Source organism: Littorina saxatilis, unplaced genomic scaffold (assembly GCF_037325665.1).
Source record: "Littorina saxatilis isolate snail1 unplaced genomic scaffold, US_GU_Lsax_2.0 scaffold_974, whole genome shotgun sequence".
Classification (NCBI taxonomy): Eukaryota; Metazoa; Mollusca; class Gastropoda; order Littorinimorpha; family Littorinidae; genus Littorina; species Littorina saxatilis.
Window position 1 is genome coordinate 1 of NW_027128633.1, and position 24,589 is coordinate 24,589.

At 40.2% G+C, this 24,589-nt stretch overlaps 1 protein-coding gene and 2 long non-coding RNA genes across 3 annotated transcripts; 1 reads left to right on the plus strand and 2 right to left on the minus strand.

Annotated features, from left to right (window-relative positions):
* Window positions 1–2,977: 2,977 nt before the first annotated feature.
* On the minus strand, window positions 2,978–12,461 carry LOC138956989 (organic cation transporter-like protein; the record flags this gene model as incomplete). The annotated part of the gene is given in 9 exon segments (XM_070328172.1): window positions 2,978–3,050; window positions 4,401–4,518; window positions 6,315–6,400; window positions 6,820–6,954; window positions 8,307–8,535; window positions 8,675–8,826; window positions 10,614–10,819; window positions 11,708–11,834; window positions 12,362–12,461. Coding segments are annotated over 8 exon segments (1,071 nt in total), but the record flags the coding sequence as incomplete, so codon positions are not given.
* Window positions 12,462–14,010: 1,549 nt separating this feature from the next.
* Window positions 14,011–21,972, plus strand: LOC138956991 (uncharacterized). The gene is made up of 3 exons (XR_011452898.1): window positions 14,011–14,995; window positions 15,879–15,958; window positions 16,760–21,972. It is a non-coding gene; the product is annotated as an uncharacterized lncRNA (long non-coding RNA).
* LOC138956990 (uncharacterized) lies at window positions 21,502–24,223 on the minus strand. The gene is made up of 2 exons (XR_011452897.1): window positions 22,390–24,223; window positions 21,502–21,799 (listed from the first exon to the last, which is right to left on the minus strand). It is a non-coding gene; the product is annotated as an uncharacterized lncRNA (long non-coding RNA).
* Between the last annotated feature and the right edge of the window lie 366 nt (window positions 24,224–24,589).

Consider the following 24,589-nt stretch of genomic DNA (forward strand, 5'->3'; position numbering starts at 1 on the left):
CTATTTATAGATTTGCCAACAGAGGTAGCGTTGACGCAAGGGAAATAACTCCGCGTCTTTGTTTACATCCAAAGTTTTTGAGACTCTAAAACAAGCTGTAATGCATGTATATGGTCCGCGCATGGCGACATATCGTCATTACATGGTCTTATGGTGCGTTTGACATCGATTATGGGCAAACTACACTTTGTAAACACGGGAGCGCGTACATATGCCTTTAAGCCAACTGATCACCCATTCCTTATAGTTTGGCTGTTGTGTATCGTGTTGGTCCAATTTAAAAACCGAGAGAACGAGGTTCAAATTAATGTTTTGTTTTGTCAATAATCAAACGTTCCATAAACTTATCTTTGTACATTTAGACAAGTTTTGACTAAATATTTGTAGAAAGATTGTCATTCCGGACTATGGGATGGCATTTTGGTTTGGATGCTTAAACATTATTGGATGAGTTTGTTGGTTTAAGCGTGTTTTATTCAATTTCTCATAAACACGTTTCAAACAATAACAACATTAAGAACGTTAACAAGCAGATTGCTTATTGACACGTTCTTGAAATGATAATCAATACACATTCCGATAGCAAAACATGGCGAACAAGTGATAGCTTCAACACTTATCTTGATAATCTTTCATTATATTTTAAACAAATAAGATGAAGAGAGAGAGAGAGAGAGAGAGAGAGAGAGAGAGAGAGAGAGAGAGAGAGAGAGAGAGAGAGAGAGAGAGAGAGAGAGAGAGAGAGAAAGAGAGAGAGAGAGAGGGGGAGAGAGAATGTCTGGTTGCATCAATTGCACAGTTGATCTAATATCAGCCGAAGCGATTAGTTAACATAACATAGTCTTGTACAACAGAGAATATTTTTGTGTTCAAAGGTATAGTTAAATCAATATTTCCAGTGTTTTGCAGTCTAGAACGTGTGTTGGCAGACTATTTAATAAAATGGTTCTATGTTCTTTAAATTTTGGACAGTGTAACAAGAAATGTTCAGAATCTTCCGGGCATGCTCCACACGTACATTCTAAATTATCAGAGAGGTGTCGGTTAAAGACACAGTAAGCCTCCCGTAAACCATCACAGATACGGTCAGGCTTTTACACACCGGCAGTACAAACACCTTTTCATTTAAACACTCACCGATTGAGAACATCCTAGGTGCCCTCCGTAAAGAGCGAACAATTTTCAAAGAATTTATTTTTGCGTGGTTTATCTTACCCCTTAGCCATCATGAACCCGTGTGATCCAGTTTCCCTTTTTCACAATGTAGTCGTCAGTTAGTCATTTGAATGCGACTCGATGTGAGCTTATTTACAATAGCACGTTTTTGTGCACGAAACAAACGGCTGCGGTTCACAAGAACTCTAGCGATGGCTTTTGACTGTTGAGAGGAACGGCGATATGCATAAACCGTCGTCTGCTACGACCCTTGCGTGACCCTGCTTCCGGGCTTTTCTTTTTTCAAACTTTTACAACTTCGAATTGTACTGATCTTGTCTTGATGAAAAAAGAATTCTTTTATGATTAAAGAATGTTTGTGTAACATGCTGTCAATTTATTATTTAGATTTTAAAAGTTAGGTCTAGCGCAAAAACGCACCACGGTCCAAAAACATTTTGATAATCATCGATTCACGGCTATCGCCAGTTTACATCGATAGAATGAGACCCGAAGGGAAGTAGGGCTAACTCCTGTTTGACCTGAGTTCAGGATGAGACAATCTGCAAAATTAATTCTTTCAAAATTGCTCGCTCTTTACGTAGGGCACCTAGAATGTTCCCGTTTGATGAGCGTTCAAATGGAAGGGTGTTTGTACTGTGTGTAAAAGCCTGACAGTATCTGTGATGGTTTACGGGAGGCTTACTGTCCGGGCGTGATTTCCGGTATTGAATATTTATAACAGCCGTCCAGCACCAAAACGAGGCGCCATTGTTGTTGAGGACCAAGTCCACGAATATAAATTCTTTGAAAATTTCTCACGCTCGACAGAAAGCAGCCAGGATGTTCCCGTTCGGTGAGCGTTCAAATGGAAGTATGCTTGTACTGTATGTAGACGCTCGGGGAGCTCTGTGATGGTTTAAGGGAGGCCTACTGTGCCTTTAACTAAGTCTTGTTGCAAATCGCTCATGTTTAATCTCAACCTGCTGTGAAATACCTGTGCCTGGCGGTTGCCTAAATAATAATACTGTGGAACAACAACATCTCCATCGGTCAAATACCTTTTAAATTCACCAACTGACTGCGTTTGTTGTATATTTTCTGGAAGATTATTCCACAAATGTGTCGTTGAAGGAAAAAATGAAGATTTATATAACTCACTTCTGCACAATGGAACCTTACGTTCAAGAGGGCGTCGTCTGTGGTAAGGATTTACATCGGAAACCAGGACCGGCAGTTTGGAGTATAAATATTCTGGGGTTAAACGATTTACAATTTTATAATACAGCAAAAGTTTATGACGACGTCGCCTTTCTTTCAGGGGCACAAAACCCGATTCGTTATACAGTTTTTGGTGTCAGTAATAGATTAAAAAAAAGAAAGAAGAAGATTGCATTGTATTCTTTATCACTTCCTGAATTCAAAAATATGTAGATATCTTACGTTTACGCTGAACATGTGCTCAGAATGAAAAAACCCACCGGTTTATGGAAATTAGGTACTAAGTTCCCATGCTTCGCGGAGACGAGCCTTACTATATCCATGCAATACCGATGATGACTAATTTTCAGTATTGATCTTTTAGTTTTGGGCCAAAAGATTAACCAAATGTTGTGATATTGCTTCACGCGACTTGTTTTTATAATTCTTGTTTTCGTTAGTTTTAGTACAGCACGAATTTTTTTAACGAACTAAACGACCCTAAAATGTCAAAGGAAAACACCGATTTTAAATAGAAAATAGATGTGTTTTCTTGAGTATGTGTTTTATAATGTAATTATTGCGGGAGGAAGGGAGTGTGATGCGTCATGTGTATACTTACAAGATCAGTCATGAATGGGGCTAACATCCCTCCAAGTCGACCGGCAAAGGACGCCACCCCAAGGGCTTGATTTCTGTCGACATCAACAATGTAACAAATGTTTGTATGTGTATGAATGTTCGGAAAAAACTTCTCTTTAAAGGCACAGTAAGCCTCCCGTAAACCATCACAGAGCTCCCCGAGCGTCTACATTATAGTACAAGCATACTTCCATTTGAACGCTCACCGAACGGGAACATCCTGGCTGCTTTCTGTCGAGCGTGAGAAATTTTCAAAGAATTTATTTTCGTGGACTTGGTAAACCATCACAGATACTGTCAGGCTTTTACACACAGTACAAACACCCTTTCATTTGAACGCTCATCAAACGGGAACATCCTAGGTGCCCTACGTAAAGAGCGAGCAATTTTTAAAGAATTAATTTTGCAGATTGTCTCGAACACTTTTTGGACCCATCCTGAACTCAGGTCAAACATGAGTTACTTCCCTTCGGGTCTCATTCTATCGATGTAAACTGGCGATAGCCGTGAATCGATGATTATCAAAATGTTTTTGGACCGTGGTGCGGTTTTGCGCTAGACCTAAATTTAAAATCTAAATAATAAATTGACAGCTTGTTACACAAACATTCTTTAATCATAAAAGAATTCTTTTTTCATCAAGACAAGATCAGTACAATTCGAAGTTGTGAAAGTTTGAAAAAAGAAAAGCCCGGAAGCAGAGTCACGCAAGGGTCGTAGCAGACGACGGTTTACCAGTGCATATCGCCGTTCCTCTCAACAGTCAAAAGCCATCGCTAGAGTTCTTGTGAACCACAGCCGTTTGTTTTGTGCATAAAAACGTGCTATTTAAATAAGCTCACATCGAGTCGCATTCAAATGACTAACTGACAACTACCTTGTGAAAAAGGGAAACTGGATCACACGGGTTCACAATGGCTCAGGGGTAAGATAAACCACGCAAAAATAAATTCTTTGAAAATTGTTCGCTCTTTACGGAGGGCATCTAGGATGTTCTCAATCGGTGAGTGTTTTAAATGAAAGGGTGTTTGTACTGTGTGTAAAAGCCTGACCGTATCTGTGATGGTTTACGGGAGGCTTACTGTGCCTTTAAGCGCGCTTATTTCCTTTATTGGTATCAGAGCTCATCATTCCCGCTGCACCCCACCTTGTTATGACAAAATAAAAGAGGCTTGTGTCAATATTCCCTGAAAATCATTAATGCAGCACAACACAGCCTCCCTTCCACCCCCACCCCCCCGCCTCCTCGAGCCGCCAATCACTACCCTACCCCCTACCGCGTTCTTGTGGGCAACCATGATGAATAGAGGTTAAAAAGTACATAAAATTGTGTCTTATCTTTTTTTCTTATTTTTCAATTTTTGGAGGAGAAAATAAACCATGAAAAAACCCACCCCACTGACCTCATATTTGTGGGAAAGAGCTCTGGCGTGAAGAAAAAGACGAGAGCAAAAATCCCTGACGCTCCCAACATCCCCAACATAGCTGTCACAACAGACAGTGTTCCAAGCGTCGCGTTACCTGAAAACGCGTAAAACAACAATTAACATTGTCGAAGAATTTTTAAGTATGTTTTATTTCAATCTAAACAGGCCCCACTTTGTAAAAACAGTATCTTCATATTGATAAACATTCGTTTGGTTTCCTGGATATAATTATCATAGGCACAAGATACATTTGCAAAAAAAGGGCAAGTTCTTGTTCTTTGACAGAATGTCTAACATTATTCCTCGGTGATTCATAGAAGGTCTTTTTATATTTAGTCAAGTTTTGACTAAATATTCTAACATCGAGGGGGAATCGAAACGAGGGTATGGTGTATGTGCGTGTGTCTGTGTGTGTGTCTGTGTGTGTGTGTAGAGCGATTCAGACTAAACTACTGGACCGATCTTTATGAAATTTGACATGAGAGTTCCTGGGTATGAAATCCCCGAAAGTTTTTTTCATTTTTTTGATAAATGTCTTTGATGACGTCATATCCGGCTTTTCGTGAAAGTTGAGGCGGCACTGTCACGCCCTCATTTTTCAACCAAATTGGTTGAAATTTTGGTCAAGTAATCTTCGACGAAGCCCGGGGTTCGGTATTGCATTTCAGTTTGGTGGCTTAAAAATTAATTTATGACTTTGGTCATTAAAAATCGGAAAATTGTAAAAAAAAATAAAAATTTATAAAACGATCCAAATTTACGTTTATCTTATTCTCCATCATTTGCTGATTCCAAAAACATATAAATATGTTATATTCGGATTAAAAACAAGCTCTGAAAATTAAATATATAAAAATTATTATCAAATTTTTTTTTTCGAAATCAATTTAAAAACACTTTCATCTTATTCCTTGTCGGTTCCTGATTCCAAAAACATATAGATATGATATGTTTGGATTAAAAACACGCTCAGAAAGTTAAAACAAAGAGAGGTACAGAAAAGCGTGCTATCCTTCTTAGCGCAACTACTACCCCGCTCTTCTTGTCAATTTCACTGCCTTTGCCATGAGCGGTGGACTGACGATGCTACGAGTATACGGTCTTGCTGAAAAAGGGCAGCTACTTGACTAAATATTGTATTTTCGCCTTACGCGACTTGTTGTTATTGCACAGATACATCATTTTTTGGGGTGAAAATACAAAACAGAGCAAGAAGATTGAACCGTAAGTATAGAAGACGAGTATTTCCCAAATGGTGATACTGGTGCTAAACAAAAATACGATTCTAATGAAAAGAGGATCAAACGTTTTTACAATGATTTTAACTGTTAATAAATCACGTTAAAAATGATCCTGTTAATGCAAGGAAGAGTGTGACGATGAACAAAAATACATCACACAATGATACTTTGGTGTTCTAAATACCTAAACAAAATACAGAGAACCCAAAGTACGTTTTTTTTCGAAAAATAAATCGTGACAACTCAATAGACCAATTCCGAAAATAAATATGTCGCCCCGGGTTTGTATGGGCTGTGAAAGAGTGATCAGAATGCCCTTGCTTTTGACTCGGACAAACATTGGAGGGGCCAATCACTAGTTAGGGATGTGTCCGAAACACTAGAGCAGGAGCACGTGTGAAGTTCTTTGTCAGAAGAAAAGCAAGGGCATTCACTCTTTCACAACCCATACAAACCCGACGGAGTTATTTCCGAAAATCGTCTATTGATAATCTAACAATAATAAACCTGATTATGGTCAACATCTGTTAATACTGGACACATTTTTCCCTCTCCCGTGTTATAGTGGTCCGCCTACGGGGCGGGTTGAACGCTTTGCTTGGAATTTCGTTAAAAACCGATTGTATTATGTTTGTGTATTATCACTTACCAGTGAAGACTCTAAAAATGCCACTGGCGATAAGCCCCACGCCTGCCAGGATGAACATGCCGCGTGTCGCTGTCTTTCTGCCAACTCTGCACGTGAGACACACTGGTTACAACGGCAATTTGTTCAGGATTGCTGAAATCGTTTTCCAGCCTCTTCAAGCGAAAGAGAGATCGAAGTATGAGGTAGGTCTGTATGCCTTTATTTTTTGCTAACCAAAATATCTGTATGATTGAATATTGAAAGTGAAACAATGGGACACAGACATTCACACACACACAAACATAGGAACGAGAGAGAGAGGGAGAGAGAGAGAGAGAGAGAGAGAGAGAGAGAGAGAGAGAGAGAGAGAGAGAGAGAGAGAGAGAGAGAGAGAGAGAGAGAGAGAGAGAGAAACTCACGCTCGCACACTCACGCACACGCACACATACACACACACACACACACACACTCACCTGCCCCTCCCACACTCAAGCAGAGCTCACAACCTGCCCCTACACCAGCTCACCTATCGAGTATGAAGTAGATGACAAAACCAGTGGGCAATTCCATGGCGGCTGTCAAAAAGTAGTTCAGAAAGCGGTTTCCATGGAGAGTGGTAGACATCATATAGAGAGCAAAGAAGGCGAAGGCGCAGGTGAACCTGAATCAGACATTATTAAAGGTACATATACCGTCCTTTCTGCGCACAGGATCATTTTCTGTTTACACATCACAGCCAACTGATATTTGGACTCTGAAAGTATAACACCATGAAGCACACTCTTAGTTGTATGTGTTCACACGCCACAGAAGCGCTCATCTATACCGACCAACAGGTCAGGGCTTAAGTTGGCAGTCACAAAGTTTTTGCATCAAAATCCAGACAAAACAGAGACCTTACACGACAAACAAAAAAACCCACACACAGACACAAAGACACCCCCCGACAAACACACATACTACTAAGTTTGACAGAAGAAAACCCAACAACAACAATAACAACAACAATAAAAGCCAGCGTATCAGTTAAACATCTTTTTAGCGACTGCACACACAAACTTAAAATAACAAGAAGGGCAAAGCCCATACGACTCACATGCTTGACCTTGACCTTTACATGACCTTGACCTTCAGCTAAACCTAGCAATGACATCATACACTAAGAACTGCTTTACACATTTTTCCTACCAAAATACATGTGACCTTGACCCAAGGTCAAGGTCATCCAAGGTCATGCAACACAAAGCTGTTAATTCAAGACATAGGAAGTACAATGGTGCTTATTGGCTCTTTCTACCATGAGATATGGTCACTTTTAGTGGTTCACTACCTTATTTTGGTCACATTTCATAAGGGTCAAAGTGACCTTGACCTTGATCATATGTGACCAAATGTGTCTCATGATGAAAGCATAACATGTGCCCCACATAATTTTTAAGTTTGAAACAGTTATCTTCCATAGTTCAGGGTCAAGGTCACTTCAAAATATGTATACAATCCAACTTTGAAGAGCTCCTGTGACCTTGACCTTGAAGCAAGGTAAACCAAACTGGTATCAAAAGATGGGGCTTACTTTGCCCTATATATCATATATATAGGTGAGGTATTAAATCTCAAAAACTTCAGAGAAAATGTGAAAAATGTGAAAAATAGCTGTTTTTTAGACAACATTTATGGCCCCTGCGACCTTGACCTTGAAGCAAGGTCAAGATGCTATGTATGTTTTTTGGGGCCTTGTCATCATACACCATCTTGCCAAATTTGGTACTGATAGACTGAATAGTGTCCAAGAAATATCCAACGTTAAAGTTTTCCGGACGGCCGGACGGACGGACGGACGGGGGGGACGGACGGACGGACGACTCGGGTGAGTACATAGACTCACTTTTGCTTCGCATGTGAGTCAAAAAACCAAAAAACCAAGAACAACAAACCTTTGTGAGATCTGACAACGAGAGAGAAAACACGAACAAAAGCATGATTATGAAAAAAGTAAATTGTATATGAGCCTACCAAGTCAGCCAAGTGACCAGGGAATGGATGAAAAGGGTCCGATGCCTGAAGATGTCCAGAAGGGTCAGTTTTTTGGCTTGCTTATGTTCCAGAGTCTCTGCCAGCTTGGCCTCCAGCGCTGTCAGATCCGAGCAAAGCGTTGTTGTGCCGTTGTCTCCTCCGTTACTGGCCTTGCCCTCGACCTCAGCGTCTCCATCCACGTTGCCATTGACAGCGTCGGCAGTTAGCTCTGAACACACGAGACATACACATTGAACTTTTACTCTGCCACACCGCCTGCAAATCTGGACAGAGTTATTTCCCTAAACCATTGTTGTAATTACGTCTTATATCGTATGTCTTTGTCATTTTGGGGGTCTAAGACTCACGAGAATTCTCTGTCTCTGTGACGCTGTCATCTAGAGTGCTGACGATGACAGTGAAATCCTTTCGGTTAACTCGTGCAGCTCGCTCCAACACTGTCACTGCGGCGTCTTTTTTGCCGTTTGCCACCAGCCAGCGTAGCGATTCGTCAATGTACCTGCACAGACAAACGTCTAAAAGTCCCAGTTAAAGGGTATAGTTTTCTGCTACATGGGTATTTTGTTGTCAAACCATTTGTTTAAAGCAATTGTGAAGAATAATATTCCTAAATGTGCTATTTTTAGTAACACGAAATATAGTTATAGTTCTTTTTTCTATGGTTGATATAATTTGTTATCTGGATTCTTACAGTAAGGCAAGTGGATATATCCATTAGTCTATAAAATGTGATAAGTCAAATCATCATATAATATTAATTGTCAGTAAGTACTGGTGTCACATGACTGATGTGAAACTTTTGATTGGCTAATGGCAATGCGCTTTAAACTGTTAGCACACTCTTAGAGTGCGCTAACAGTTCCAGAGAACGTATTCAAACGCCTGTGCCACAGTGAGGCTGTGTCCGGGCCCTTCTTTCGATTTGAGGAGATTCTTCTCATCCGCCGTGTTAGTGACATGTAGCTTATCTTCTCCACATTACCAAATGATGTTTGTTAGTTGATCTTAAAATTCCCCGCGGCTAAAAGCAGAAGTGTTTTTCTGACAAATTTCGCGCTAGACCATGCAGCATTTGGAAGTCAAATAGTTCGATTGACTGTCATTCGTACATGTAGAAAACGACAGCGTCAGTTCAGTACTGAGATGAACGGTTTTAGCATATTTCAGAACAACGATATAAATAGAATACGCGAAGGCTTCAAAACAATCTTACCATGTAATCAAAGCACCAGCCTCCCAGATGAATGCAGACACATTACGAGAAATAACATGCTGAATCTATTATTTGCTAATGAGCAAAACATCGTGTCACTTTTACATCAGGGGACGTCACTCAGTTGCTTGGGGGTTGTTCAATAATTGAGAGCGTGGAAGATCTGGTACATTTTTCGCTACCAACAATGCAAAAATTAGCTCATTCATGTGTTTTTCGGTAAACTTTTCACCCCCTCAAAAATAGGGTTTCTTACCTTACTGAGGCTCTTTAATGACTTTATAGGTCCCAGCCTGGTATAAGAAGCCCCTAATTTCCTCCAAAAATGTGTAAATCAAGGGAGTATTTATTAATTCATACTATTTTTCAAGGGAGGTAAAGAGTACTCTTTATTTTATATATGATGCATCTATAGTATACTCAAAGAGGTGTCAGAAAAGTGACGTTTTCTGAGGCTGACCCAACCACTTTAAAGTAGAATAAAATGAAAAAATTAAAAAAAAAAGTCAACTGTGTGAAAAAATATAGGCATTTTTGTACACAAAAGATAATTGTGTTATGAAAACAAAACAACATTTTTTGGGGTCAATTTTCAGGCAGCACAAGGGCCTTAACAAATGTGAATTGATCGTTAAGTATTCAAACCACAAAAGAAAGAAACGTGTCATTGACTTGGAACGATTGATCCCCAAACGTTGTAAGGGCTTACAAGAATCATGGCACTCGAGAATCAATCGGTCATTTCAATGCACAGCATTATGATACGCTATCACAGCTGCAGTAGGAAGCTGAGGGATAACAAGGCAGATAGAGAATACTTCAGGTATCGCCAGGGATTTGAGAGAGCGAGAGAGAGAGAGAGAGAGAGAGAGAGAGAGAGAGAGAGACAGAGAGAGAGAGAGACAGAGACAGAGACAGAGACAGAGACAGAGACAGAAACAGACAAGCAGAAAGACAGACATAGACATACAGAGAACACTGGTTGAGACGCACAAACACACACACACACACACACACGGACGCACACACACACACACATACACACACACACACACACTGTACCACACACTGACCACAGCTGCAGCAGACAGATGAGAGCAGACACGGCCGACAGAGCGTACTGCAAGTATCTCCAGGTGAAGTCCCGCAGCAGGAATGCAGGGAGCGCCATGACGCTGGCACTAAGGCCCCAAAACAAGGCGTCCACCAGAACTGCCACTGACCGGTACTCCTTAGGAAATAACTCTATGGCCATCGTGACCTTCACCCCCACCACGCCCTGAAGCAGACATGATTTGCAGTCACAAGATGTTTGCATCAACGTCCAGTCAAACCAGAGACACACACACACAAAAACACACACAAAAACTAGTAAATATATGCCAGCTTTTGCAGATTTTATTGCCAGAAGCCGCCCGGCCTGGAAGCGTTCCTCTACACCGACAACAGGTCAGGGCTTAATTTGGCACTCACAAGCTTTTTGCAAAACAGACATCTTACAGGGCTACCCCCCCTCCCCCCCCCCTCTATAGCTGTACACACTCAAACAATCGAGGGTTTTACATGGGATAAGACCATCCGTGCGCTTAGACACATACATGAACCAAAAGGCAAAAGCGTTTCGTTTCGTGTCTGTTTTGACGGATGAGTACCCCCCAGGACTACCCCCCCCCCAAAAAAAGAAGTAAAAAGAAGAACAACAACATGACGACGAATGAAAGTAAGCACTCGTAACACTGAAGAATTGGATGCAGAAAACTTCACCGATTAAAATTTCATTTGATAAACAGGAATAGTTACGGGTCATTTTTGAGCACATCGTGGCTGGTGTTACTAAATTACAGTACGGTGAATGTCCCTAGAACTTTGTAAGGTCCAATTCGCCAGAACATTTAGTAAAGATGGCTCCTAAGATAGTACAACAGTCACATCCTCTTACATTTACCGAAAACAGTACATAATCCCAGTTGTAACTTTTGGATCGTGATCGTTTTATGCTGAATATCTACATCAACATTTGCCTGTCATACCTCAATTTTGTGTGTATTTGTTTCTCTTCTTTCTTTCATTTCCGCATTCTCGTGACATCCAAAGAGTTTGTAAACTGTAGTATTGACTTGAAGTACACAAGGGTCCCACGCGTACTTGACATCGTCTTTAGCTTTACCTGTTGAAATCCTCCCACGAGAAATTTGAAGACCAGCAGGGCAGCGTAGTTGGGTGCCAGTCCAATGGCCATCCCTACACCCAGCAATCCCAGCTGTGAGGCAATCAGAGTTGGCTTTCGTCCGAACCTGACATCAACATGTAAACTGATAGAGCTACATTGAGTTCTTTGGAAAAGATCACTATAGCCTACTACTCGTTACATTAAAAAACAAAACAAAAAAAACACAACAACAACAACAACAACAACAACAACCACGCGACTGATGCGTTTGGGAGAAGATCTTTGTGATGAGGCCACGTTTTAGCCATTTATAATGCTAGAAAGGCCATTTATTCTCAAAGTGTAAGCAGCAAAGTACATAACCTAGAGAAAACAATGCTTCTTGAGCTTGACTGGCTGTGATATTTTGTTCACAGCCTAACAATCTTTTATTAGGGTCCTGTATTATGTTTGCCATATTTATGATAATTTTTGCTTTGCTGCCGATAGAATTACTGTAAAGTAACAATTCAGCATCGCCAGTTGTTCATTTACCGTCATTACACAGTCTTGGATTCATAGGTATAGTATTGCTCTCGTGGAATACCTTCAGGATTCCTCTTGAGCGCAGCTTTAGCAGTAATACGATTAAAGTCATGTTTAGTCACGTACCTGTCTGAGAAAATGGAGGAGAGTACTGCGCCACAGCCCTGACCGAAGATGACCAAGGTTTGCACCAGTCCACCCAGCAACTTCCGGTCACAAACCAGGTCAAACTTAAATAAAAGAAAAAGTTTACATGTGTAACTATGTGTGTGTGCGCGCGGGCGGTCGTGCGCGCGATTTGAAAAGCATATCTCAAAATCTACCGTTATGAAAATTGACACATCACACATTTGTGAGGGCATTTGTCAGAGCCGGTTCCCTTTGGTTTTAATAATTCTAATCCCAGCGAAGCTGAAGGTATCCCACGAACGCTATACTGTAATCGACTTGAGAAATTTTCATACCGATAATACATGATAAAGAAGGATTCTTTGTGCCCGGCTACGGGCTACAGTTGAAGATGGAAGTTCACCAAAAATTGGGACCATACTAACAAAAATACGGTGGGTGCAATTGGCGCCCCTCATTTTTTGAGCAAACGCCACCCAAGGCCACTTTGGACGGGTAGAAATTCTGTAGTTTCCAAGTCTATTTGTGTGTGGTTATCCAAGACTATGGATAAAGCTCGCGTAAGAAGATTACGTCACGGTCAAAAGTCTTTGACGTCAATTAATGCATCATGACGTCATGCCTCCCTGTAGTCTTTTTCTCTCGGGCGGTGTGTGTGTGTGTGTGTGTGTGTGTGTGTGTGTGTGTGTTCATTTTGTGCACATGTGTTAGTGTTAGCGTGTGTGTGTTAGTGTTAGTGTTAGTGTGTGTGTGTGTATGTGTGTGTGTGTGTGTGTGTGTGCGCGTGCATGAGTCTGTACTCGTGTGTGTGTGTGTGTGTGTGTGTGTGTGTGTGTGTGTGTGTGTGTGTGTGTGTGTGTGTAAGAAAGACTGAGAGAGAGGGAGAAAGAGTGTGAATGTGTGTGTGCATGAGTTTGTGTGTATGTTTGTGTGTGTATGATGAGTGTGTATATGTGTTTGTTTGTAAAGGTGTGTGTGTCCGTCTGTCTGTGCGTATTTGTTTGTTTGTTTGTTTGCTTAAAGATATAGTCTCCGCCAGTAAAAGGCCTTCAGATCGCCCTAAAAGCTTTACCATAAGATTCTGCGTGACGAATAATGTTACCACACAGAAGGACAAACTTAACTTTGCAGAATTAAAAGTTTGGGAAGTTGAATCAATTGTCGTAATATCAAAGGAAAATGCACTCTTGTGATGTGTTCCGTGGGTGATGTCCCTTGATTCGAGACAACATGGCGACTATCAGGGAACGTTTTGACGAATTGGAGACTGACCAGGTAAGTGTCGGATTTGTAGACCACAGGAAATGTTGTTTATAATCAAATAGGGCTTTCAATACAACAGTCAGTATTAGTGTAAAAGTTGATCCCAGCAGGACTGCAAAGAAATCTGTAAGGCGAGTCATTTCGAACCATTTGGTTGGTATGAATATGATGAGATGGATACCAGTAAGTTCGTCAAACGGTAGATTCATCACCGGTCCCCGGTAACTTCGCCACAGTAGTCCGAGCGCGGCTGTTATGTAATGGTAATACAACCTTGCACCTCCCCCCCCTTTCTCTCTCTCTCTCCCTCTCCCCCCTCTCTCCCGCTCTCTCTCTCTCTATCTCTCTCTATCTCTCTCTCCTTTCACAGAGCATAATTATGTGATGTTGTGCGTATTTATTTTGTATCTCTTTTTTCTTTGAGTAGGTGAAGTACACAATATAAAATGGCATTTTCATTCTCTCTCTCTCTCTTAAAAATGTGAATCTTGAATCTCTCCCACAAATCAAACATCTGAAAGCATAAGCTCTAAGCATAAACACCCGCCCACCCTGCCGGTAACTTCGTCACCCGTGACGAATCTACCGTGTGACGAACTTACTGGTAGCCGATGAGATCACTTGTTTTCAGCTACTAGAGGCAGTAGAACGAGGACGTCAGCCGGCTTTGCATATGGTTTATCCCACACAAACTTAATACTGACTTTTCCCCTTCCCTCCAAAGTGCTGCTGATCGAACTTTGGACCATTGTAACGCTTGAAATTCGTGGAGAAACATCCAATCTGAAGTTAATTTTGGCTGATGTCTTTCCGATACGGCGATAGCTCAATCAGTGAATGTGTGTAGATCATGGATTGGAAAATCAAGGACTTGCCTTCTGAAATAATTATAAGACTCTGCATTTGCACTGTTACTCTTTTGATAATATATATATATAGATGCATTTTTTTTAGCTACAATTCATACCACTGGAATAAACACAACAGTAAACTAAAAGTAAAAGTGTGCTTTGCTTGCAAGAGTGAGTAGAACAGAAAATACTAATTATCACACCCATTTTAAAAGCAAAAATTCTACTCGCACAAGTAAAGCTTATGAGAGCTGAATTTTATTTGTTCAATGGGCAGTCGATAGAGAATGAATCATGCTCTTCAAAGTCAAGTGAGCTTTTCTTGATGATAATAGGTTTGATACAGATACTGTAAATTGAGTAAGGATGAAGTATGAGAACTGTAAACTCTTCTCGTTCCATCTAGGCTATGGAAGTTTCGCTTCCAGCAGAACATGCTCTCCTTACTAATGCTAGAGGGCAGCAGGAGAGGAAGAGGTGCGGACAGAAAGTGATCTGCTGAGGAACCAATTTGAAGGTAAATCAGGATTAGTTTTAGTCCTTTTCCTAGTACTTTCCATGCACGGGTTCACACACACACACACGCATGTATACACAGAATCATGAATGACAATAGCACTTGCACAAATAGTTATATAACAAATAATAGGGTGAACTTTGATGACAATAACAGAAGATATTATTTTCTTGGGTGAAGAGTATAATGGGGATTTCACAGTTATAATTATGGCAAGGATAGAAGTGTGCTGTGCATCTGTCTGTCAAAAGGGCCCACCAACATTTTGTTTCCTCTGAAGAGCAATATACCACAGTTGTGTGATATAATTTTACGTGCAAGATTGCCTTTTGTAAAAAAATTCCTGATAACATAGTGAGACACACAGAAATGCAATAGACAACACCCTTGTGACATCATTGTTTATGTTGCTGTCATTAAAATGATCCATTCATTGTTATTATACATTCATCAGAATACTTTCCTATAATTTACATGGAATGTATCCTGTGAGGAAATACACAAGTACAGGTTGTAACAAAACTCTCTCCTCTGAATTGTTTAAGGTTTCAAGGGAAAATGTGCTAGATGTAATATGAGAACATTAGATGAGGTAAAATTTACAAACAATAAAAAAAAAGCAAGTGTGAAAAATCACACGTTGTCATAATGTCAATATAAAAAAATGAATGTGCTTTACAAAACTGTACTTTCTTTTCTTTTGAAATAGTCATTTTAAAATTTAAAAAACACACCATTGTTCATAAGAAATACTTTGCAAGTTTTGCTCATCGTTCAGGTTAGTGGTGTGTTATGACTCGTTTATGGCTGGTTCAAGCAGGCATAGTTGTAAAAATGGGTATTGACTGATTTAAAAGTGAATTAACAATCTTTCCACTTCCAGAAACTTATCCAGGAACCAGGCCAGGAGAAACTCCAAGCCCTAGCCTCTAAATGGTGAAGCTGAATGTTGGCCTTATGACAGTAAGTACCTATTCCTTGTGTGAGATTTGCTCTAAATCCTCTGCAAGTGCAAGCAGACAGTTGCCACCATTAAAATATTTTTAAAAAAACTCTGAAATAATTCTGTCTGAGAATAGGGTTAAAATAACAGTTTATAAACATAAATCAGAGAAAGTAACCTTACAAATAAGGGGGCATAAAAAAGAGGGTTTCTGTACAGTACATGGGTACACTGGGCACGAGCTATGAAAAGGAAAGGTGTACCAGAATTCAAATGTCTTGGAGAAATGTGTACAAATGAGGCAAAACTCGCCTCTGACAAAATGGATATGATGCAAAACAACATGTTTAAATAATCAAGTATTAGAAGATTATTTCAAGGAGAGGGTGACATATAGTATATATGTGTCTCAAGAGACAATCATGTGCAATACATTCCAAGAAGCTAAAGATATGTTACAGGTGCCTCTACACAAATATTCACAATGTCCCAGGACAGTCTTGTTTTACTAACCAGTGTCATCACTCATGTACATTTCTTCTTCTGTGTTCGATATAATCTATATTAAATTGCTTTCTGTTTTATATACCTGCCTCAACTCTGTTCTATCATACTGGAAAGCCTGTATCGTCACAGGTGTATATCCCCCCCTCCCCACACACACACACCAAGACATGCTCTATTACATAAATTACAATTTCTTCTTTCTCATTATTTTCTCCAATTTTCTTAAATTTGGTGCATATTTTTTTTAACAATTTTAATGTTTAAATCTGAATCAAGTTTTGTCACTGAAAGATGATTTTCTGTTTACACTCCAGGATTTCGATGCACTGGTGGTTGGTGCTGGATGAGAGTTTCCTTTCACTTGCTTGGGCCCAGAGAAGCGACGCCCTCGTCCTGGAAGAAGCAGAAGAGGGAGACATCAATAAAACACAACACTATGCTGCTTACAGACAATTTATTTTGTGCAAATATGGTTATTTGGGAGAACGAGTCCAAATAGCCAGATACAGTTAATGTGTGTAGGCCATAAGGAAAAAATTTACCGATCCAGCTGGCCAGTACACAGGCTATATATGCTGGTCGCCTGTGCTAAGTACAGAGTTGTGTCAAAAGTCATGCATGTTGAAAAGGTGAATTAAGAGCGTAGGTTTAGATCACCCCAAAGAAAAATCACATAAACCAGTCTGGGTGGCCGGGTGGTAACGCACTTGCGCTCGGAAGCGAGAGGTTGCGAGTTCGACCCTGGGTCAGGGCGTAAGCAATTTTCTCCCCCCTTTCCTAACCTAGGCGGGGATGTCGTTAGGCGTCAGGCATAGACCGATTGAAAGGCTCAAATGTCCGATTCACATAGCAGCATGGCGGTCTGATGTCCTATCGTTTTGAACTGAGCGCTGTCATTCTCCGATAAGAACACCATTCCTTCGGACAGCGTGATATTCGATATTTTCCATTCAAGATACACATTGTCCAAAATTGACCGAGCACTCTCGCCTACAGGTGCACTGAAGTCGTGTAGTGCTGATCTTGCATTTTTGGGAATTCCAAACCGTTTGCGATATGAGCCGTTTGGGTACAACCGTCTGCAGCACACTAAAGTTTAGGAGTACGGGAGACAACTCCAACTGACTATAAGTCTTGCGTCTGCTTTTGGTTTCAGTTTAAGAAATTTTGACGAAGCGCATTGAATTATGCCACCGAATTAAAACTAATAGGCCTGCCAAAGATCAACAAAAGCTGAAGACCTTTGGCTTTTCAACGGCATCCTGTGCTACGTTTCGGTCAAAAACAGGTGAAAACGCGACGAGCGTCACAAGAATGACAGTGCCAATGACAGTGTCGCATTGGAAACTGACACAGCCACGGAAAGAGACGTTTTGTATTTTGGGACTGCTGCCGGAAGGAGACCGTAATATATGGTTTCATCACTGTCAACTGGTTACAGAAAAAATCGTCTGCTCCAGTGAGCGGCGAAACCAAACGGTTGATTATCACGTGACACTTTTGTCATATTTAGAGTTGTTTGCACAGTAAATACAGCCGCGAAAAATAGCTCGCTTGAAACCGTCTTACATATCAATTCCTTTGTAATTTATAAATTACCAAAAAAAACATGAACAAGAAGAGCAAACGCTCGATCGAGTCACTTTCGCAGTTCTGAATATTATATGAGGCATCAGATGGACAGGAAGAAATTGCTATTCACAACACAATACAGATGTAAATAATTTGATGTAAAGAATAATCCTATAAAGTTTGAATCAAATCCGATGAATAGTTTCAGAGATATGATATTTCAATTTTTTTCCTTCAAGACATACCTGTGACCTTGAAAAATGTCAAAGGTCACCAAAGCAGACGTCAAAGTGTAGAGGTCACTGGGAGTCACGTTCACATAAAATTTGAGCCCGGTCACTTTTATAGTTTCCGAGAAAAGCCCAACGTTAAGTTGTGTGTTGCCGAACAGAAAAGGCTAGTTATCTCCCTTGTTTTTCTGATAACGTTCGTAAAAAGCTACAGATGTAAATACTTTGATGTAAAGAATAATCCTACAAAGTTTCAATCACATCCGATGAACTTTGTCAAAGATATAAAATGTCTAATTTTTCCTTTGACGCTGACCTGCGACCTTGAAAAAGGTCAAAGGTCAACGAAACCATCGTTAAAGTGTAGAGGTCATTGGAGGTCACGACTAAACAAAATATGAGCCGGATCGCTTTGATAGTTTCCGAGAAAAGTCCAACGTTAAGGTGGTGTCTACGGACGGACGGCCGGCCGGACAGACTAACACTGACCGATTACATAGAGTCACTTTTTCTCAAGTGACTCAAAAATCATTATCGACGATCTCGAATCTGCTTATTGTTCACAGAACCCACTGTATATTTACCACTGGGTTACATTTTCATTCCTATTTGCTGATGTGTAAAACTTTTTTTTGTACTGTGCACACTATTTACTCGAGTCAGTCATTGCGGGTAAAATCTGATCCCTGTTTTGAATTTTGTGGAATCATTTTGCGACATATCGATAAAGTCACGAGACAAAGAACATCAACAAAGACCATATGGGCAATCATGTACATTTTTGCGGGGTGTAACGGAGATCGACTTTGTCTTTATAAGAATCTATAGGAATCACATCATCTTAAACTCTACACATGGTGACAACTGCAACGCGTGTGTCACACAGCATGACAAATAAAAAAGAGCTCCTGCAATGAATATTCCATGCTTAGTCCTATTTATCAGTTTTGGTGGCGCTGATTCGGCAAATGAAATGTTTTAATTATGTTGTGCTGGCTTGCAGCCCAAGAGAGATATTAAACAAAAGCAAATGTATTTCTTCAGGCCTAACCATCATAATACCATATATGCATGGTGATCTGTAAACTTTTGTTCTCTGTGCACAATGCATGTGTAAACATTTTGTTGTTCGCAGAACGCAGAACCAATTTCACATTTTAACCCTGAGGCTGGTTGTCGCGACATATGTCGCGCTACTTTAGGCATACTGTCACCTGGTTGTCACGACATATGTCGCGCTACTGGCTGAGTCTGTTTGGTCGGTTCCGATTACCTCCCATGTATGCGAAAACCTATAATATTATGACCGTTTTTTGTTATTTTTCTCTCTGTTAATTCACCAGTGGCTATGTAACATGTGTTACAGAATTGCACCAGTGTAAGAGTTAACATTTTATTTTTCACTCACATGTTTGCTGAAGTGTACAAATTTTGTTCCATTTAGTGCTGTTTTTTTCCCGTCTCAAGACATATATGGTGATGCGTTCAACTATTGTTCTCTGGGCACATTTTTTTGCACATTTATGTCCCTCACTTATGTCAATGTAGCCGCTAATTTGTTTAAGTCCAGTCAATCGTACAAACGTTTCATTGTGGGTGACTCGAGCTGTCGGGGTACTGCGACGAGATATCTTTCCCAATTATATGATTCGTGTTATATATTCTTTTACACATTTTAACTAGCATTCATCATCTTGGTTGAACTTGAAGCGTGACAAAATGATTTTGTCACATTGATTGAATTTTCAGACTGTCCACATTGACTGAAATCTAAGAAAAGGGCACAATTTAACGCTGTTTTATTCTTTCCCAATTATATGATTTGTTATTGTTCACAGAACCCACTGTATATTTTGGGTTACTTTTTCATTCCTATTTGCTAATGTGTCAAACTTTTTTTTGTACTGTGCACACTATTTGCTCATTTAATGCTGTGTTTATGTGTTTGTTTCACTCCCATGTGTCATATTTTCTGAGATTTCGGTCAATGTAGCCACTTTTTTTTGTTTGGCCGCATTTAGCCTTTCTCCCGCAGTGGGGCACTGCGGTTATGAAATTAAAGGCCCTTCCTGTTTTTGGAACCGCAGGAGCTTTCTAGTTTGCTGTTAGGTAGATTTTTGGTTCCTCTTTCCTGTCATGCTCTCTTTTTCTTCATGAATTCTTTTCTTTTTTCTGCCTTCTTGCTCATTCACCTGTATTTTTTCCAAAAATCTCTTCTCTTGCCGCTTGTCTCGCGATTCATGTATAGTTTAATCTGTTAGTGTTCTGATGTAAGTCCAGCAGTAGATAGGTTAAGCCTATTTTAACATACTGGAAACTGGTAATCTTCCAGTAGGTATTAATTTAGTTTTACTAAAGCCTGCTGGGACACAAGTAATGGGTTAGTGCATTTGTAAACAGGAATCGCTTGACAAGTGGCCCCCTTCATCCCCCCCTTCCTCGTCCTGATATGGCTCTGCGTAGTCGGCTGGACGTTAAGCAACAAATAAACAAACAAATTTAGCCTTTCCTTCGTAACTGTCTGTCTTCACCAAGCTGTAGATTCTTGCATTACTAATGGCGAGCAGCTATGCAAGAAAACAAAGAAAGTGTATTCAAGCGCCGAGCCGGGTAAAAAGAAAATATCATTACATTGACCGAAATTTCAGAAAGCGTCACATGTTTGCTGCTGTGTAAATGGTTTGCAGTTCATTGCACATTGAACGCTCCTTTTCTTAGGTTTGATGTTTTATCACATTTTGTTGTTCTGTGTGCGCTAGCGCTTTTTTGGGGTAACTTTGTCGCAATTACTTCTAAATTTAATATGTTACTGTTGTCACTGCACAAGTCATGGCCAATCCACCACTGTGCCCTTTTTTATCTCTCCCAATAAATGTATGGCATTTTGTTCTGTAGGCGCTTGCCATTGCACATTGAACACGTTTTTGTTGTTGCTTATTCATAATTAACTCTGTAATTAATGAAGAAGAAAAAATCCCGTGCGGAGCACAGGTATTACTAGTAAATTATAATTCATTACATAAAGCTCTAAATATGTAAAAATATCGGTTTCCTCTCCAGACAAGGAAACTCAAGGCATCCTGTCAGGGAGAGAATGAGCTGAACTCATTTTGACCTGAGTTCAGGATGATGGTAGAGAGCATAGCAAATTTGAACAAACAGTCCCTGCTTTTGAATTTTTGAAGAAGCACAGGAAAAATGTTTTTTCTTTGTATTTATCTAGACTTTCTACATTTAGAGGTTTTATTCAATCTATCCCGCAACTCACATTTTTTTAACAGTTTCCACAATTTGACTGAACTGATGTTTATTTTAACTTTAATTTGAACTATCATTTATTCGAGTCTAAAAAGTCTGAAAGAGTTACAATGTGTCCTTTTTGCTGATCAAAAACTGTTATTATATGTACCTGAAATTTCAGTAGTTGGGGATGTTTCTCAGGAAGTATTTGCTCATCTTGTAGAGCCTTCAAAGCAGGTCTCCATGACTGCATACCCTGGGTCCCTGGTCATACGACAGCAGCCAAGAGTGCTCATTGACAACATGGTGCAGCTGTGGAAGTAATACAACAATGGCTCTGGGTCATTGAGATCTCTCAAACAGTGAAATTTAGAATCCAGACACTAGTTTTATGGTTTTCCCCCTTGAACTGTTCAGAGAGAATGTGTGGCTGTGGTCTTGAGATTTACATCAAATAAAATTGAACAATGCTCTTGTCAATTGAGTATATTTGTGTGCATTTGTTGTTTCATTTATTAATAATACTAATTGTCTTGTCCTCTAACTGTAACCATTTGTTTCTCCGCAAAAACGCAATAATAAAGAAAATCTAGACAAGTTATTTTCAAACCAATGGCAGCTTATGCAATCCCGGCCGATTTGCTTATACAAATAAATATTATATACACATGATCTTGATAGAAAACTAAACAAATTAAAAATATGACCACTCACCTGCACTCATTCTACGGCATGTATTTCTTTGAAACTAATTACATAGTCTAAATAACAAATGAAAACACAGGCACACACACACACACACACACACACTCTGACACACACACACAATAAAACATCATTCACTCTTCCATTTCATTTGGTTCAGAGACAGCAATGTGCAAATTATAGATTTATTGACTTACACCGACTCCTCTACAGATGAAATTAAGAAACATCTGACTCCTGCATCACTGGTTGTCGTCCGCCAGTTGCCTTGATAGATGTAGAAGATTGCTGTTCGTGTGTCTTCGCATAGTAACTGGTAAATGAAAAAAAGGTATGTGTGAGTTTTTGAAAATATGCATCTGTGCACATACACATTACATAACATACCATACGCTATGTAAAGATGTAATTTTCTCCACATGATTTACACAAAGAAACCATGAAGAGCGTATGACTACATTTTAGGCCCCCTGCTATTTTATTTAATAATACTTTAATAGTTGGGAGGTACAGAACTCCTTCAGTCAAAGCATGGAGCGCCTCCTGCCAACTTCTCAAAAGATTGTAACACCTTCCTGGCTGAATAATTTGACAAATGTATACAAGTATTGAAGTAGGGAGTAATATATTCCTTTTTATATACAGCTTACCTCACTGGAAGAATATTGAAAAATAAGTACAGGAATGTGATCTATGAAATCTGAGAAAATCAGTTCATGAACAGGAGGGAGTCTTTAAATGGGAGTAAATTAACGAGGTTATGAAAACAAATTCTGAGTAAACAATGTCTTAAAATGGAAGGTCAAAGGAGTCTGAAAGTGGGGGGTCTTGTAAAAGGGGGATCCACTGTATAAACACAAATGAATGATAAATATACAAAGGAACAATCACACCAACACACACCTATCCCCCCAAAAATAAAGCTTATTGTTGCGTACATTCTCCTGTTACTTCTCGAAGTTCTCCTCTTGTTATTTTTTGTTCTCATTTTCTAAAAGAGAACATGATGAATGTATTGAAAATCTGTCTGCATCCTCATGACTGTTCCCGTTTCACTTATGCCTCTTGGCTGCACACCGTCACAGAATCAGCTGTTCCGAGCACAAATCCTGCTCGGCAATGTTTACAAATGATGTCCACGTCATAGTTTATAAATAGCAACAGAAACAATGGTGGCGCTAGACAGTCTCAGACACCCGTGTACACAAAGCACAGCCATGTGTAAGTGATGTTAGACTCGCCTGGCGATAGGTTCTTGGCGTTACCCACCCCCCCTCCCCCCTCCTAACAGTATAGCGCGGACCCTAGCGTGTCACTAGCAAAGCGGGCCTTACTCTCTGTATAGTGCGTTCACTGAGAATTCATCACTTTGTGTTCCGAAAACATAACAACTAGAATCAGCCGCCACAGCCAAAAAAAAATACGTATGCATGCGCTCGCTTGATCAAGCATTCATTACATCGATACAGTACTTTGGTGCTTCGACAAGCAAGATGGAGGATGATGAGTTTGATTTGAAACTTTCGTTTGAGTTGTTTCTTGACAACAAATCGTACGTGGAATCTGAACGATTTACTGAGGAAGATCTTCGCAATGAACTGTGTATCGCGGTGAAGAAAATGACAGTTCTGAGTTCGTCAAGTGACGGAATTTACGAAAGTGCACATGGATACAAACAGTGGCTGGTCCATTTTCGTGAAATGGCAGGACCAGCAAGCATTACTGATTAAAAATGTAATGAGGCTTCGGCCAGGAAAAAGTATAGATCTACACAACAAGAACTTGGATTGTCGTACTTACAAATCTAGCAGGATTTCTGCGAGCGCTTCATCGGGGGATTAATTCTGCCCCAACGGTTACACTTACACTTAGTTTTACAGCCTCCTGTATCCATCGTTCCCATTGATATCCTATGAATATGGTTCGCTTGTTGCGTTCTGCTGTAGTTTGTCGTCTGCGTCGCTTCTGTTCAGGTTCTGTCATTGGTTTCCTTTTCATTCTGGACTCAATTTCGTTGAGAAATGAACTAGCTCTTTGCGATACGCCCGGTTCAGTCGTCGGCCATTTTTTGCCAGTTGTCATGACAGCAGCCGTCTCGGCGAGCACAGGCGACGAAAACCAGTCTTGACTGACGGCCAATTTTAATCTTCAAATGGTGGAGAGCTCGGTCGCGACCAAATGCCAATTTACTCATTTTGATTTAATTATTTAGCATACTTCTGGTGCTTTATTGAGCAAACCGAGCCAGGTGCGTCTTAATTAAGGTACAGTAGATTCCTCAAACTCTTCAAATCGGCCCAATTCGGCAAAAAACTCTCCAAGATGGCGGCGTGGAGACTCTATCTTTAACGCCCAGCCGACCACGAAGGGCCATAATTATAAGGGCGGTGCTGCTTT